Here is an 18898-nt window from a genome sequence, read left to right as displayed (position 1 = left end):
CACAATTTCATCTTCCTTTGCTTTGCTTTCTGAGCCTGGGAACTGCAATAATTGTCCTAATACCCATTATTTGTGGTGAAACATTAAGTTAATGGAATTCAAATTTTAAACATTTAATACTTTATCATTTCTCAGTGAGCCCCTAAATAATATAATCTTCACTCAACAGCATCTATGTGCTGAACTTCAGTGAAGACCTAAGATTATAGTAAATATCTTAGATAATATACTTTGTTTCTTATGTAGAGTCTAAGTTCAGCCTGTTGTTTATCCAGTTATTTGATATAATTTTACTATACTGTACAATGATTATGAGACCAATTATCAGAAAATATGAAACTGATATTTATGAAGGCCATTTTAAATGTTCAACAGTGCAGTTTATAAAAAAAAGATAAGATCCTCCCTGGTGGTGCAGCAGGTTAGAGCACAGCACTAAGAAGTTAAAGTCACTTCAGCATGAGTTTGATCTCCAGCTCCAGAGGTGACCCACATGGCGCAGCAGACCTCTCTTGACCTACCCACTGCTCCCCTCAGCAGTGTACTTTGTCAGTCAGCCTGTTCTGCTCCCCACTCTTTCTCTGGTGAATCCTCTCACTGCCCCTGAACCTCTGGCCTTTATCCCAGTTCTATATGCATAAAAATGAATAAATCTTTTAAAAAAAAAAAGGATAAGGTGCATTCAGGTTAAAGCATAAACTGTTGGTACTATCATAAAACACCTGGCATTTTTCTCAAAGTAGAAACATTGGCCTGATCTGTGTCATAACAATGATCTGCACCATAATAAAAAAAACTTAACAACTGTGATTTTTGTAGTTCCTCTGATATTTAAATGGCCTGTACTCAGTTCTATTTCACTATGGGTTCAAGTCCCCCAAAATCTGTGGAGAAATAATCTTGTGTTGATGTCATCCAAATTATGATACTAGCAATTACTCTGAATTATACAATTAGCAACTTTAAAAAGGAATCATGCAGAAAAGAAGAAATTTTGAGTAACATAATTTTTAAAATACATACATATAAATGAGAAATAGGCCAGAAAAAAATGTCATTAATAAGAATCCTATAATTCTTTTTACAAACCCAAGTTTCTCTTAAGAATTGAAGAGTACCACACAAATATAGTATCATATAAAAATTTTAAGGAGAACACTTCTAGTATTAAAATGTTATGTACTTTAAAGAGGATGTAAGCTTCTAGTGAAATTAACATGAACAATAGAATAATAATAATAATAAATATATGGCATAATTTCTACTTTCCTACTTTTTTTCATTGTACACCAGACTCCATGCACTGTATTGATTAAAAAAAAACAAAAAAAACCAAAAAAACAACTATCTCTGTTACCTTGGAATTCAAGTAAATTCAAAATAACAAAAATATCTTGGCAATAATATAGCTATTTCAATAGTCTTTGTTTCACGATAAGTGTTTTCCTACTTCCTAATAAATTACTCATGAACCTAGAAACAGATATATTTCTGAGTCATTCTTTGATTATTAAATTCCTCCTTTGCTCCCATTAAAGGAGTGCCCATAACACCAGCATTGCCAACATTCTCTTGATGTGAGCTGATCCCAGAAATAAACATTTTATAATAATTTTATGGAACAATTACCAAATATACTGACCTTTTAAGGTCAGTATAATATAAAGTTATTTCCTGGTTTTTATGAATAGAAGCTATGGAACAACCAATTCAAATCAATGCAAACAGCCTTTACCTACCAGAACAAAAGCATTTCTTATGTTTGACATAATTGCTTTAGAAAAAATATTTGGGGCATATAGAAACAATTAAACTAATAACAAGTTCTAGCATCTCATTTCCAAAACATTTCGAAGTTAGAAAGTTGTGCAGTCAGTAAGAGTGACAGTCCCAGATAATTAAAAGAGAAACACAAAAAAATTCCTTTTAGTGTTAAAATTTTTCAGGATTTTCAACTTGGTGCCATAGAAAATAGTATAATCTTAATCAGCAGGATCTAAGAGAAATTTCCACAATACTACAAATATTGTATTGTATTGTATTATATTGTATTGTATTGTATTTCTACATTGTTCAATATTGTTGCCACTTAATATGTGTAGCATTTTGACTATTCAAAAATGTGGCTAATAAGTGACTGAGAATTGAATTTTAAATTTTATTTCTTTTAGTTAATTTAGTTTATATATTCATATATGGCTGGTAGCTACTGTATTAGTACATGCACAACTACTAGTTATAGGTGGTACAGAATATTATATATGTATATATGTGTGTGTATACACACACACACAAACATATCAGGCATCAGAAATATAACAATGGTGTTCTCTAAGGATAGGTCCATGAATGGCCAAGATGATGATTCATGAATTTTTCAAATGGCTATAGATGAGAAAGAAGTAGCTAATATTTGGAAGCTAGGTCAGAGTCAAAACTATATAGATAATTTGTCTACATGATCAAAAAAATGACAGAAATATCATTGTGTGTTGTGTGTAAAGAATAACCCAGTGCTTATTTTTGAAAAAATTTATTTGCTAACTGAATTTAAAAACATCCTAGAAGATGTATTATATGAAAGCTGAATATGTATATAATAAAACCCTAATAGTATGGCTTAAAAAACCAGACATGATGTAGAATTAGAACATGAACATATTCAGGACTTATGAGTAAACTTACCATGACATAACAGTTCAAATACAATTCTGATATTTACAACTAAAGAAAATAGGTATGAAATGAAAAAAAGTGTCACAGGCAATGTATTTATAGTATGATTAAATATATAAAAAGCTTAAATTGTGAATAGAGCAAAGAAAGTATAATGATCCAACATTCCATCATAAAGAGCTTTAATAGGCTACAAAGTAAACACTGTAATATTTGCAGAGGCTTTTAAATATTACTTTCCACTGTAGTGGATGTTGTGCCTAGCCATAACAGTAATTTTTCCAGTCATAATAGATGTCCCTGTCTCCTCTCATGCACCCATCTATTTTCCATATAGTAGAGAGAAATGCCTTTTTAAAACATGAAAAAGATCACATTATGTTCTGACTGAAGGCTGCTAAAGACTTCCTTGGCTAAAAAAAGCCCAAGGTTTTCACTACAGCCAATTGGTCTTCTGAGTCTTGTCTGTGCTTACTTTTTGAACATTATCATATCAATCTTGTCAATCCCATCTCCCCAATTATTCCAGCCTTCTCTTAGAATCCATAATTTACCAAATTCTTCTAGGACCTTCACATCTGCCCCAGTCTTTGTATATGTGACTCCTTCTTGTCTTTTAGACGTCAACTAAATGTCATTTCCTTAGAAAGATCTCCCTGTCCCCTGTCCTTTTCCTACCATTATCTCAGAACACTTAATTATTTCCTGTTTCTTCTCACTTTCTCTAATTTTTTTCACCAAAATGTTTTTACTGCCTATTTCCTCCTTCAGAATGTGCTTTATAAGACTAGGGAGGAATCATTTGTCCTCATTCTCATTGTATTCTTTGTGCTTATTAGCACAACACCTAGCCAAAAGTGGATATTCTGTGAATCCATTTTTTAAAAATAATAGATGGACAAGAGAATACTTAAACAACTGCAAATATCAACAGAAAGAAAGGCAAATGCACATAAAGAAAACAAATTTGAAAAATCAAGTATAAAAATATAGACCCAAAGCTGATTCATTCTACAATCACTCTGCATATACAGAATCCAGTGCTACCTCTCAAGTCATAAAATGAATCTGATTATAAATTAATACCTATTCTTTAACTATTGGTAGTTTGTGTTTTTGCCAAAGGAGAACAGCATGATAAATGCTGATGTTAACATTGTAAATATTATGTAATATTTCATATGTATGATCTATTCATCCTTCTTTATATACATAGCACATTGAATTATTTCTGGCATATTCTCACATACCAAAACTATGTGCTGAATGAGAATATGGCTGAATTCTAAAAATAAAGTGACACCCTGGTATAACTTACTCATAGATTTCAAAGCTTCACAGGTAAATTACACACTAAAACACAGACCATGCTAAAAGAGTAGTAAAAGATAGCACTTGTAACCAATAGCAGGGATATTGTAGGAGCATATTAAATGCCCCTTTTATTATTAATGTCAAGTCATTCAGGGTTTCCTTATTAACAATCAAAAGGGAAATTGTAAGAGAATAGAAAACAGCAGTTCTCAAGACACATATCTGAAAAATCACTAAACATTATTGTTTGGTGCTCCATTCAACAACAGGTCAACTCCAGTGTGGTTGTTGTAACCAGGAAACTGTCTCCCAATCTTCTGACTTAATTTCTTCTCTATCTAGTCAATGATGCACTTCCAACTAAGAACACTTAGAACAATATAATATAAATTTATAGTCTAGATCCTTGATGTTTATAATTAAGAATTTATAGAAAATACAATAGAGAAATGTATTAGAGAAAATGGTATAAAAATGCAATAATAGGTTATCTCTTATTATCGAATTATACACTAATGATTAAGATGATTAAATGGTAACAAACTGAACAGTCAAAATATTTTTAGTTTAGTACTTATGGAAGTAAAAAGAGCTAAGTGCTTCATATTGCAAAAAGAAAACATATTGAACTTTTTCCATAAAATCTTAAAATCTAAATTGAAGTACAAGCCTGTTGGAACACTAAATAAAAGGAGAAATCACTTCTTCAAGAAAAAGATATCATAAATATCCACAGAAAACTCTGTTTTCATAGAAAACTAAAAATTATTAAAATAATAAATCAGTTCAGCAAAATGGAGGATTACAAAATCAATATAAAAAAATCAGCTGCTTTCCTATAGAAAATAAGATAAAGAGGAAGAAACTCAGAAAACAATCTCATTTACAATTGCATTAAAAAGAATTCAATGCGTAATAGTAAATAAAAGAGGTGAAAATCTATACAATGAAAACAAAGACATTCTTAAAAGTAATATAAAAAACAAAGAATTGAAAGATATTCCCTGCTCATGAGTTGGATGACTGGAAGATTGTTGAAATGGTCATCTTAGGCAAAGCTCTATACAAATTTAATGCAATCCTTATCTTTCAAAGGTATCCATTATGTGGAACCACAAAAGATATCAAATGTCAAAGCAATCCTGGCAAGAATGGTGGTATTACATGCGCAAGCTTTATACTACAAAGCTATAATAATCAAAAAAATATGGCACTAGAACTAAAGCAGACACTGTACAATGGAATAGAATCGAGAGCTTGGAGAAAATGTTTCTTCATGTGAGTGATTTGACTCCCTGAAAGTGTTGGTTGGAATAATACAAAACCATCAATATGTATTTATATCATTTGTAAAGAAATAATAACTTAAAAGTAGTGATTCATCACTTATATATGTACAATGCAATATCTCAAATCAAATAAATTTTGATTCCCAATATTTGATTTCATCCTTATAAAGCATTCAAGTTTGTAACTTTTAATCGCTCTTAAAAACTCAAGAAGGCTCTTCCTGGTGGCGCAGCAGGTTAAAGCACAGCATTAAGAAGCTAAAACAACATTCAATCCCGACCCCAGAGGTGATCCACATGGCACGGCAGACCTCTCCTGACCTGCCCACTGCTCCCCTCAACAATGTTCTGCTCCCCACTCTGTCTCTGGTGAATCCTCTCACTGCCCCTGCATCTCTGGCCTATACCCCAATTCTGTATGCATAAAAATAAATAAATCTTAAAAAAACTCAAGTAGTTGTGCTTAAGTACATTTTATAGGCTTACATATGAAATAATAAAATATCAAGTGATTTTATATCAATTGCTGAATTAGAGAAAATAAAAACCTTTTGAAACTATACATACATTAGCATCTAAACTTGTATTTTAAATTATTCTTAATTTAATTTTAAATAACAAATTTTTTACAACAGAACATTCTTACCTCAGCCAGAAAAATAACTAAACACCAAATTAGCACAAAAATTAAGTTCTTATGAACAGTAATATATCGAAGGTAGGTATTCCATGTAGTCACTGCTGGTATGTTCTCCAAGTCATCAAAAAAACACTCCTAAAAAAAGAATTATGGTTATTGCAATGAGACTTTATACCACTAACTTGGTTTCATTTTGACTGTGTGGAAATAAATATTAATATTTGAATCTAAATGAATAATAACAAATACAAACCATCATTAACAATATGCGATGTCACTCTACTATCAGTCCACTGAAACAACAGTTTTTGAAAAATAAGAAACACTATAATTCTTCAAATTCTGAAAAGTAATGAACTGATTACATAAATGTATTGTGTTTAGACAATTCCACTATTTAAATGATAAAATGATAAGATCACACCTCATATCAAAGGAATTATTCTATCCAACTGAAGCTTCCCAGAACTCTCCTTTCACTTATTTCTTCAGGGGTCCATGGACAAATATAGCTTGAAAGTTTGCCTGAAGGCCAGCTAATGTTTGCTCATTCCTTCGTAGCCTAGAATTATCTATCTTTCCAGTTATTACTTGACTTGAATTACATAAACTATAGCCTGGGTATAGGCCCTGAGAAATCTTAGTTATTTAATAAAGGCATTTCAAAATTTTAAAAACAGTGATATCAGATAGTTTAGTGAAAAAGAATAGTTTGCTTCTCAAGAAGTCAACAACATTCATAGAAGAAGCACTAGAACGAAGAATGGGTCCAAGGGGCCCTGTAGAAGGCAGCATAGTGCACACTGGTTAGGTATAAAGAGTTTTGGAGTTAAATGGTCATGGACTTGAATTTGGACTCCACTATTATCTAGATACTGTTTGAACTTGGGAACATCATGGGTGTTCTCTGAACCTTAATTTTTTTTCATTTGTAAATGAGGCAGCAACAAGTACCTTTCAGGGAAGCAATGGGGAGTAAATAAATCCTATCTGGTACTGGTAGCATTCAAACAATAACAGCTATTGTTATTCAAAGATATCATTATTTACTACTACACTTACAGGCTCAGGTTTGAGAACTTCATCCCAGCTGATATAAACACCTTGTAAAATATATAAAAAGATAAAAAACAGACAAACTTCCAATTATAAAATAATAAGTCATTCTGATGTAATATATAGCATGGTAACCATAGTTAATAATGCTATATTGAATACTTAAAAGTTAAAAAAAGAGAGAATAAATCTTAAAGGGAAACAAAGAAAAAAACACATAGAAGAATTATCCTTTAGGAAGTCTTTTTAAAATTATACAAAATCTGAAAGTATGTACTTGAGAGTTAATTAATTCAGTTCCTCGTCTTACAAAGAAGAAAACTTTTGTCCAGAAAAATGTTAAACTCGAGCCTTGCCAAATGTTATGCTTAACTGGTCTACACTGCTAAAGACATGATCTAATTTAAATATTCTTTCATCCAAGGTTCTAGCAAAAAAAAAGAAAAAGGAGAACACAAACATAAACCTTCTTCTTTTATACTGCTTTCTATTTTAAGAATGAAATAATTTTATTCTTTAAAACTTAATATAATAAACTTTGTTACTAAAAACTTCCCTAGTATATGCTGAGCTTCACATACATTCTTTAAAAGAAATCTTTTTCAAATTCCAATATATACAACAAATTTAAAAGATAAAAAACTTCCACTAAATTCAGGAAACTAATGTGTAAGCTAGAAAGTAAGTTAGCCCAATCAAGAGATTATGATTATTATGTACCTTAAATAAGCTATATCCACAAAAAATATTTCATGGTTGCTAAATAACGGAAGCTATTGTTTGTTCATATATTTATTCATATTCCAATCTCTTCCCAGAGAAGTTTTAAGGTGATAGTAAAACAGACACTTTCTAATTTATAATAGTGTTTATTGCTGGCCTACTAAAGAATACAAAATTAACCCTGGCTTTGACTTAGAACAAATTTGAAGGAAAAGATACATCTATCACAAAAGGAAACAGATGATTCACTTACATTGTAAAATAGTTTACTTAATTGTTGGATTTTGGAATTTCAGAATCTTAAGATAAACCTCATCCTAAACTTGTAATTTGAATATGTATCTGAATATATATATATATATATATATATGCACACATACACACACACACATACACATAAAAAATTGTCAATGTCTTTAAGTCTCCTGTTTTCTTACATGGTGGGGTGGGGAGGGAGGTTGGTGAAAACCCACTAATAAAACTTATACACACCTTCAAATCCTCTTCATTGATTTCTTCACTTATTTCCAAGCCACTATCTTGAGATAACCGTCTTGAATATATATCCAATTCAGTTAAGTTTGCTTGAGGTGCCAGCGACATTTTTCGCGTGGATGTACCTGTCCTTCTGTGAATGCTCTGACCTTGGTTCACTGAGGAGTATGTCATCAGGTTCAGAACAGACTGCCTCCTGCGCCCCTGAAATGTGGGGCCAGTGTCAATCAGGCTGCTCCGTGGAAGGATGGCCTCTCCCTGCTCAGAACCTGCAACTAAGGACAGTCTTCTCTCTAAAGGCTCATCAGAATTTTCTTCTATGCCATTCATTTGCAGTGGAGCCTTTTGGACAATAGAAAATTTTCTTACAGAGTTGATTGGATTGAGAATAGAGTTCTTCCTTTTTTCCCCAAACTCTCCTGGCTGTTTAAAAGATTGTCTTTTTGTTTCATTCCAGGAAACAGTAGCATCTCCTTCTAAAGAGAAACGCCGTAAAGTCTCAGTGAGGATTGAATTTCTTCTGTCTGCATTAAACTGGTCAAAAGAATCATATCCCATGAGCTTTGAGCTGAAGTCTGGCCGTAGATTTTGTAGTTCAGAAAATGTTCCATAAAAATAGCTGGTACCTTCATGTAAAATTAATATTTTGTCAGCTTTCTTTAAATGTTCCATTTTAGAAGTGACCAAAATCCTAGTTTTGTTAGCCATCAACTTACAGACACAGCTTTAAGGACATAAAAAGATATAAATAAGATCAACTTTATATGTGTTTTATTACATTGATGTGTTACATTTTAACATTTATTTAAAATACTATTATATAAAATTTCCCTCTTCGAATGTTATCATTATACTTAAAAATATTTTTTAAAATAAGTATTTAATAGAAATTAATTTGATGCCCCTCAGATTATTACATGAATCATTATTTTCTTAATTTTTTTACAGCATGTTATACTGCAAAGTTGAAGGCAAAACGACCTAACATTAAATTAGCAATCTTATATAAACATTATATAAGTAATATGATATAAATTAACTTTAAGCAAGTTGTTTAACCTATAGAGATTTTGGTCTATTCATGCAGGAAATAAAGAAACTGTGAGGTCACCTTTAAAATTCCTTGAGGTTTGTATTTCTGTCTTCAAAAATGTTAGAATGTCCCTATTCTTTAATTTTATATTTACTTCCTTTTACATTTTAAATTGAACACCAGTTTAGCTCCTAAGAGCTTATAATAAAACTAATCTGATTTGTTAAAAAATGTAATAGTGAACCTGAGAATTCAGATAATAAATTTTACCCTGGTCGGTAAATAAATCCCAACAAGAACCTTCTAAGACAGAACAATTTCATTGGATCATCAAAATGTATGTTACTTAGAAAAAGACATCATTCTAGATTATACTTTAACAAAGCTAGCAAACTTTATGTTGCTAGGAAGTTAATTATCAAAGTGGGATTATAAAAATAGTAAATTCTATATTAAAGTTAAATTCTAAGAAAGGAACTTTTAGAAATACAGCTATATTAAGCACATACTACATTCTTACTGTTTAAAATATTTATTTTTCTAATAAACTACTCTATAATCCATGAAGTCACTGAAAGTTTTAAAGTGAAGTCATACAACTCACTTTCCCCAAAAGGAACTTCACACACGAGCTCTAATCGCAGCTCAAATGAAAGGAAAATCCAAAGGCAAGACAAAGTTATAAAAAAGATAATGGGGGAGATGAGTGGCCTACACATTCACCTACATTAAAACATTCTGCAGGTACAGCTCCTTAAAACTTTACTATCTAATGAGGAGATACAATAAAATAGTAGAACAGAAAAGTAAAAATCATTAATTATAACCAAAATGATAAATGCATGCTATTGTTCATTAATACTGTAAAAACTGCACATAGTGATTATGAAACAATAGCAATGAAAGAAACTGGTTTAGCATGAGATAGTTAGGGAAGATTTTGAAGGACATGATGCTGAATCTTGACCAGGAAGGGAAGATCAGACCTAAGTGCTATGCCACCTTCTGCTACACAAGACACAACAGTGGATTTATGTCTAAATAGGTAATCAGCAGTCTGTGGTGTCATTTAGCATGAACATTATACATTATTTAAAAAAAAAACAAAACATACCTTTCAAATATTTCTTTTTCTGTTAAAACATCTAAATATCCAAAAGGAGAATCTAATAGGTACAAATCAGCATCTTTGTATACTGCTCTATAAAGAAAATGAAAATGAAATTGAATTTTCTTAATATTACCCTTGTTATTTAGAGATGATTTTGAATGAGGAACAAAAAGGTAAGTCACAGATGATATTTATAGCTTTTTACAACACTCCAAAAACTGAAAAAATGGTTTTGTTAGCTATGAATGAATACACTTGCAAAAGTTAAAAATTCAATTGTTCCTAACCATACCAATTAAAAACTTAGTTTTAACAGCGATATGAGAATATGAGTTTTTGGGAACTAATGATAAAAATTAAATTTGCTTATGATTTAGTGTTTTTCTATTACTGTAGCACTGTGTACAATGGCCAAGCTTTGGAAACAACCTAAGTGTCCCAAAGCAGATTAGTGGTTCAAGAAGATGTGGTACACATACACACACACACAAACATAGAGGAAAATTTCTGTGATCAAAATAGATAAACTCCTAAACTCCTGCCATTTATAGCAACATAGATGGAGTTGGAAGGGTTATGCTGAAAAATAGAGAATCAAAACTAAGTGTCATAAAAATAAGCTTAAAAACCAACCTTTGAAAGCTGACTATAGAATCGAAACTTCTGTGAGGGAGGGTTGGGTAACTGGACCAGTGTGAAGAGGGGCACAAAACACTCTGGTGATGGGCTAAAGGTGCTTTGGAGGTAGTTGTGCTACAGTAACTAGACCTAAAAAGGGGGTACCCCAGGGCCTCTCTGTTGGCACAGGGATAAAGTCAGTGCTATCTAGCTATCACCAGCTACTGTAGCATTAGTTCAATCCCTGGCCAGGAAGATGGCCCATATGGCATGGCAGACCTCTCCTGTCTCACTGCTCCCCTCAGAAGTTGTATTTCAGTACACCTGCTCCCCACTCTGTCTCTGGTGAATCCTCTCACCATTACCACCTGCACCTCTGCCCTAAACCCCAATTCTTGTATGCATAAATAAAAATAAATCTGAAAAAGTGGGGGATACTCTATACTGTCAAAAAAAATCTATGCACTATTTCATTGCTATAAATTGACACAGCAACTAAATTGCAAAACTTATGGAACTATTTCATTTCTTTTGAGTAGCTTTTACTTTATACTGTTCTTATAAATAATTCTGTAATAACATTTTATTTTTAATGTTTTCAGTGTTCACTGCTACCAGCAAATTGATAGCAGTGCTGCTGTCGCTGTATAACTGGCTGCATGCACTTCTTATAGCCTCATTTCCAACTCTATATACATAAAAATCCCAAACAAAGAATGAATAATTCATAGTAAAGATGTATACTTACTATATTTTACTTGTTAAGAAATAAAATTTTATGTGCAAGAAAAATTTAAGTTGAGTCTAAGATTGTATTATATAGGTCTATGTTATGAAACGATGTGGTTAAACTTTTCAGGGGTGGTTGTTAATACTCCTCCCCTACCCCAATTATACTGGTACAGTGTCTATGTAATAGGTATTGGAACTTTCTATGAAAATAAAATTGTATTCAATTAGCATGTAAATAAGAGGATAAAATAACAAATGGCAAAAGGTAAAAGTAAAATATAAAAGGAGCTTTGCAGTAGAAGTTATTGTTAAAGGCAACATGCAAAAGATAAAGGATCCCCATCAAAATTTACCTTCCAAGTCTTTTCCTTCCACTTAGTTCTTCTATCTTTCCTGCAAACCTGTGACCACCATTTCTCAATATATTAGAAATAGTATGTCATCACCCAGTGCTGACACAAAAATATTCTGATCAGAATAACAATAAATAACCCTTTCTAATAGTGACAAATTGTGTGTATCTTACAATAAAACCAAATCATAATCTGATAAATACAAATTTACCATAATCTGGTAAATACAAATCTACAACTCTATGTAGAGGCTACATAATATACCTCCCTTAAATTTAAAATGGAATGCTTACTTCTTATATTGACCTTCTTCTAAATTAATCAACTTCCACTTTTTCAGAAGTCATTAACTTGTCTGAATTTTTTATATATATATACCCATTCATTTAGTACTTCAAAGTGCAATCCCAAGACCAGGCATAGTTTCATGTAAAGTTGAGGTGACCAGGTTCAAATTGTGATTCTTCTATTTCCCTCGTGGTTTTCAACAAGAAGAATATCTAACACCCTCAATTCCTCATAATCATGTCCATAAAGTGGAAAATAATTTTTTATAGTTTCTTGGGTACAATTACACACACACCACCTAGAATAGTACCAGGTAACTACACATGCTTAATGAATTAGTTTCCTGTCTCAATTTTTGAAAGCAGGAGAAAGCAAATGGAAAGAACCAAAATATAAGTGAGCTGTTTTTGTGAACAACTTTGAAACAGAGAATGAGAAAGTTTGTTCAAATAAAACAGGAGGAACATTTGACATCCCATATCACCAATATTTTTTAATAGAAAGTTGTAATTTAACCACAGAGAATTTTTTTCTTCACACAAATTAACTGTACTTTGATAATTCAAACTGTTTTAAAGAATCACTCTATCGAGAAAAATCACTCTGCTCCCAGCAATGGTTAAGTGTGCCTGTCTTATTTGTTGGTATTTCTTTAAAGGTTACAGATTTTAAGATTTAAGACAAGTGACATCATTTGCTTTAAGTTTTTGCTGTGAAAATTGTTAATTAGGTTGAAAATTTTGAAAAATGTATGCTTATTTAAACCAAGAAGTATAAACAAAAGTCTAAAGCCTCATATGCATTGTGAGATTTGAGTGAACATGCGACTGTTACAACAGACTTAAAAGATTTATAAATTCTCTCTCCTTGTGCTATTCAAAATCCCAGGGTTTTCTGATTGCAATAAACCATACCATATGGCAAGTAAATTTTGAGAATGTTTTATCAGCTATAAAATGGTATATATCATTATTGTTCTAAAGGATGATTCTTATTAGACTGACAGTCATAAAACCCAGGCTTTTTTAACTCTAGAACAGAAAATAAAGAAATAGAGAAATGTCTCTTATTTTTTTTACGTATAAAATTAACAGCAAATATTTCCTTAACCAACAATCAGATATTCACCTTGCTAAAGAAATCCGAGCTCGCTGACCTCCACTCAGTGTAATTCCACCTTCTCCGAGAACTATATTGTCTTTCTCTGCAAACTTGGAAATGTCCTATTATCAAAAATAGAGAGGGAGGAACTGTTAATATTGTTAACTTGAATTTGAAGGGAAAATTGCCCAAAAATGTAACTATATATCAGACTTTAACCACTGTTGAAATTTTTAAACACTGCATCTCAATTATTTCAAATGGTCAATATTGTCTTAGTCGGTCAAAACTGCTGAAATAGAACTAAAATTTTAATTGTTGGAATATTATTCTTAATAACAATTCTTAAATAAGAACTGGGAAATATCAAAAAGCTTATGTATGTATCATCTAGAGGTCCATCCCCAAACATAATACTATTAATATGCTGAACTCCACTTCCTTCCAATTCTAATTTACTCCTTTAAAAGGAACCCCCAAAATTAATAAATCTAATAAAAACAAACAAACAAACAAAAAAAACACTGAAAGAACACCATTCCTTGCAGTAGAGATGCATATTTTTTGATGGTAATGGGCACAAGGGAACTCCTTTCATACTTCTCTCAGCCACCCCTCTAAATTCTTTATTTCCATCTCCTCACTCAGTCCACTCTGCCTGTCTTGTCACCACCCTGCCACGTGTCATCCTTTTACCGTTAATGAACTTCTCTATAGCAACAATTAAGTGAAGGACTGTAAAAGATTCTTATTATCAGGAACAATCTTTGTCAGTCTAACTCAGAAGATAACCCATAGTTGGAGAAAACTAAATTCATCCCAATGATTTTATTAACCATTTTAATGTAGGTTATAAAACAGTACAAAAGTAACTGGAACATTAATGCATAGAGAGTTGAAATATCCACAACACAAACAAAATTCTGGAAGGTTTTCCAGAAGTGGTGGTTTGAACCTGAGGTTCAAAGTTAGATAAGATAAAAAAAAAATTCTCATTTTACTTCCCATTCACACACACCTATTCTTTTACTTGGTGGCCACCTTCTAATTTTTTTCTCTACTAAAAACACTCTCCTGTAATACTGCTCCTTTTTCTTCACAATCCAGAGTAAAACCACCATCTCTCCTTGAACTACAACCAACATTGCCTTTTTGAAGCTGTGAAAATGATTACTGCTGTTACATCCTTGTTTCTCATATTTACCATATGAAAGTTTAAATAGAACCTCATACATAAAATTCTGAACTTAAAAATCATGTAAATTAGTAAGTGAACATTTCTATTAAGACTAAATACTTCCTTGCTGTCCAAAAGTAGAGTGTCCTTATGAAACCTTTCATAAGCTGAAGTGGTATAAAGCAAAGAAACAATTACCATTCATTTATGAAAAGTTCTCAGTGTTCCCAGAACCCAAAAATAATCTGTCAGGACATATCCAAAAACACATTACCCCACCCCCCCCAATAACACTAACATACAGAAAACCAGGAATAATATAAATACATAGCCTGTAAAAGTAGTTCCCAAGGAGAGAGCTTCACAATGCCACCCCTGTGGCTTGCTGCATGGGAATGTTTTGCCTCCGTAACAGCTGAGGCTAAACAAATGCTGAGCACTACTTTTGACTTCTTCATAAAACGTTATAAAACTGAACATCTTCAGACTTCTTTTGGTTATTTAAAACAGATACATGCCTTTCATAAAGTGAAATGTGGTAGAATGTAAACTTTCAAAAAGCAGATACATGTCTTTCATAAAGTAAAATGTGGTAGAATGTAAACTTTCAAAAAGCAGTGTACTTGACAGCATCATAGTCTGGAACTATGCTAGATAGTACCCCAAGGAACTGATACTGTCAGTAATCCTGACCTAGAGTCCCGAGACCCAAACTGCTGTCATGATGGAGAAAATGCAGCAGGATCCAGTGAAGTAGGACACTTAGGCCTATGTTGGAGAAATATAACATAGACAGACCTTTGAGATGCACATAAAACTACAGTGACAAGACACATGAAGCCAAGCGTTACTGGACTATATTATTTTGTGCACCCCACAAGCCTGGCCACATACCTAGAACTCCATTCATTTAGCGAGGATTACAGTTAAATTCCATATTTCAGAGTCTGAAATCTTCAGCCTTGCTTTAGGCGCTCTTCCAGGACCACCTGCTTCAATATACTCTATGAGCTGCCCTGTAGCACATCAGCAAGACAGAGCACAGTGTACTTCTCTCCTGATTCCTGTATCCTCCCCATGCTCTACTCACTTCTAAAAAATTAAATATTTTGGAGTGGACAAAAATAATTTTCCTTATCTGAACAGACTGAGTATAGGATTTTGTAAAAGAAGCAAATTTTTTTAATATTTAGAAGCCCCAGGTTGCAAGAATTAATGGGGTTTCTTTTCCTTTTTTTCAAATTTGAATTCAACATTGCATTAACTAAATCAACTCAAATGTTTATATTTTATATTTAGATAGATCAGGCATTATTACAATAGTACAACCATGACAGAATTACACTCAGGGGATGTACTGTGGATTGACACAATGCAGGACTCTAGGCAGAGCCAGCACTAAATAAAGATTTGTAGAATAAAGAAAAGAGAATGGAGGAAGGTGAGGTCACCAAACATCAAGTTACAAAGAAAATGGTACAGTAAGAGTGAAGGCAGATATAGAGGGTAGAGAAAGTACATGGGGGAAGGAGGAGGAAGGAATAATAGCTAGAAGTAGGTATCTGTAAGAAAAAAGCAAGAAGATATTGGAGAACAAGTGAGACAAGTGAGAGGATGACAGAAAATGATAGCAGACAATGAACTCTTTAGTCATAGCTCTTTAATAAATAGCCCTACTGAACTTAAATGCCTGAAGGCTACAAATGTATTACAATAATTTTCTCAAGACAGAATAAGTAGGATGTTTTAACCAAATTTCTCTCTGTAGTATTTATACTTTACACAAACTAGGGAAAAACAAGGAAGAGGAGAGAAAATAAAATATTCTCTTCCTTCTTTCCAGTGTGAATAAGTGAAACAAAAATATTACAGAAAGAAATCATAAGGCAGAGTTCTAGTGAGCTCTGCCTTTGTAAGTTCAAATCAAATGGAACAACATCAAATTCTTCCAAAAAGAACCAGAAATAATGTTTGCTTTGTATCACTCAATCAAATCCTGACTGGAAGCTGGTCAAGGGAAGAAAGAATAAAATGCTTTCAAAAAAATAGTAATCAAGGAAGAAATTGCTAGATGATTTCTTGATATTGTATTGCTCTGTTGGTTTCTATTATAACCACATGCTCTCCAATTCCTTTGTGTTTTCAGCTCATCTTAATCCTGAGCTCCTGTGATAATTGACTGGGCCAGTGTCTGCTATTCCCAGCATCCTCAGGCAGTAAACCATGCCTGGATCCCTGGGGGGCCCTAGGCCTGTCTAGTGAGTGACAGGTTTTATTCTTTGGCCCAGTTTACATGGAAAGAGATTTTCGTCTTAAAGAAAACCTTAAAATAAAGAAAAAGGGAAAGGGAGACTTCCCTCACAGGTGAGAGAGCTTCCAGGTCTGGTGCACACTGGGAAATATAACGAAGAACTGCAGCAAAGTACCCTTGCTCCCCAGTCGCTGGGGAGCTGCGATCTCAACTATGTTTGTGACAAACAAAGGCTGTGACTCAATCTCCCAACCATAAACCGGGTGGAATAACAGCTTATCTTTTAACTCTAAGAATTAAGAGAAATTTGGGATCTATAAAACAATTTAATAACTATAGGGAAATAAACTATTACAATCCAAGAGAACCTCTTTAAATCTAAAATAATGCTTACACTAATAGAAAATATAAGTGGGAGCATTAACTGGAAAGCACAATAATTCATTTTCTATCTCTGTGTCCACTATCAACTGGACAAGTATTTGGAGTATGTCTCTTCCGGTCTTTAGCTCTGTCTGTAAAATGGGAAGAGTATGCCTTCCTTTAATAACAGGAATGGAACCAAGATTCCAACCAAGGCAGCGGGTCTACAAAACATGTATCTTTAACTACCTTTTATGTTTCCTTCCTATATGAAATTTAAGTTCAGAATAAATTCCCTAAACAATTTCAGTCAGATATATTTGTGATTTTAATAAATGTATGCATAAGTTCAGATACAGTCTGCATTTTGGTATACTAAATATTGTTAAAAAATAATGATCTATCTTTTCAAAGCATAGCTATCACCAACTTAAAAATGGATTCGGACATGAGAACAAACAGACAGAAGAAGAGAATAAATGAACCCACATATAGAGTGACCGAGCAAAAGAGTGCTGAAGTGAACATTTTGTAGGGAAAGGAGCACCTGCTCAACTCACTCACTCTGCCGTAATATCTCTGTGCCCCAAACGAAAATCTCTGTGCCCCAGCCCTTATCTTAACATACTTTCCTTTATCATCCTTGTTCCTTGCCCCTAGTCTCATGTGGGGAAGATGGGGGCGGGGGCCATTGATTAGTCCCCTTTGGAATATGTTGCCTTCATCTCTGCACACTTCCCAAACTCTCCTGAAGTCCTGCCTGCACTGTCCCTGAAGCTGCCTAATTATTCCTAACTTGTCCTTGGACTCATTGGGAAATTGCTAACTCTTCTCTCATTTTTTTGTTGGTTTTCCATTTTATTAAGTTACTTATTTAACAAATAAATAATAAACTTATAGCAAATTTAATAATTTACTGATTTCCTTGTTAAATCTTTTTGTTTGACTTTTTTTAAAAATTGTCAAGAAAAATAAGAATTGTGTGTATATTTAGGCTTGCTTCTCAACAAGGAGTTAACACGGCATTTAAAGCTAAAAATAGCCCTGTGACTATAGGCATTCCCTATAGATTTGTATATAAGGTGCTCACTCTGTCAACATGTTCCAGATTTAAATTAGTCTAATGTTCAAGTTTTTTCTCAGTTGATAGATGGCTGAGCCAAAGAATAAATTCTGCGATTCCACATTACTTTAAACAAATCAAACTGCTCCTTCAAGTTGATTCATGTCACATTCCCTACTAAAACAAAATAACACAAAACAGAGGAACTCAGATATTTCTAAACTCTAGATTTTAAAAATGACATGTAAAACTTTCCCCAGCTTATTTCTTCAGCTTGGCCTCCTAGGCACTCTTTTCAAATGCCTCTTGACCCCAGTGACACCTTTTTATTGTTTCCAAATTTAGCACACCTTTCATGATTTGCACCTGCTGTTCCCTTTATCGAAATGCCTTTCCTCTACTGCACCTGGCAAATCTCTTCAAGACCAATAAAAATTTAATTTCCTCCTTATGGTGCTGTGCTTTTTATATTCTTTTATAAGAGTGTGCATCTCTTATTAACTGTCTATATATACTCTAGAAACTGAGCTTCTCAAAAGCAAAGGCAGGGTTGTTACTTCTCTATGCTTTGGGAGCCAAGACTGGTTTTATTTATTTCAGTTTTATGTTCCCTAA

General features: G+C 32.9%; 1 protein-coding gene across 1 annotated transcript in view; it reads right to left on the bottom strand.

The window, feature by feature from the left end:
* CFTR (cystic fibrosis transmembrane conductance regulator (ATP-binding cassette sub-family C, member 7)) overlaps positions 1 to 18898 on the bottom strand; it is a 134039-nt gene that overhangs the window by 45094 nt on the left and 70047 nt on the right. The window contains exons 12-15 of the mRNA XM_004677166.2: positions 13457 to 13551; positions 10341 to 10427; positions 8191 to 8917; positions 5926 to 6054 (exon numbers count right to left, since the gene is read on the bottom strand). Of these exons, the coding sequence (XP_004677223.1) occupies positions 5926 to 6054; positions 8191 to 8917; positions 10341 to 10427; positions 13457 to 13551 (1038 nt within the window). The remainder of the gene's footprint in view (positions 1 to 5925; positions 6055 to 8190; positions 8918 to 10340; positions 10428 to 13456; positions 13552 to 18898) is intronic.

The sequence above is a fragment of the Condylura cristata genome, unplaced genomic scaffold (genome assembly GCF_000260355.1).
Source record: "Condylura cristata isolate star-nosed mole 26May11 unplaced genomic scaffold, ConCri1.0 scaffold00005, whole genome shotgun sequence".
Classification (NCBI taxonomy): Eukaryota; Metazoa; Chordata; class Mammalia; order Eulipotyphla; family Talpidae; genus Condylura; species Condylura cristata.
Note: the sequence above shows the minus strand (reverse complement) of the source record. Positions and strands in the feature narration are given on the sequence as shown.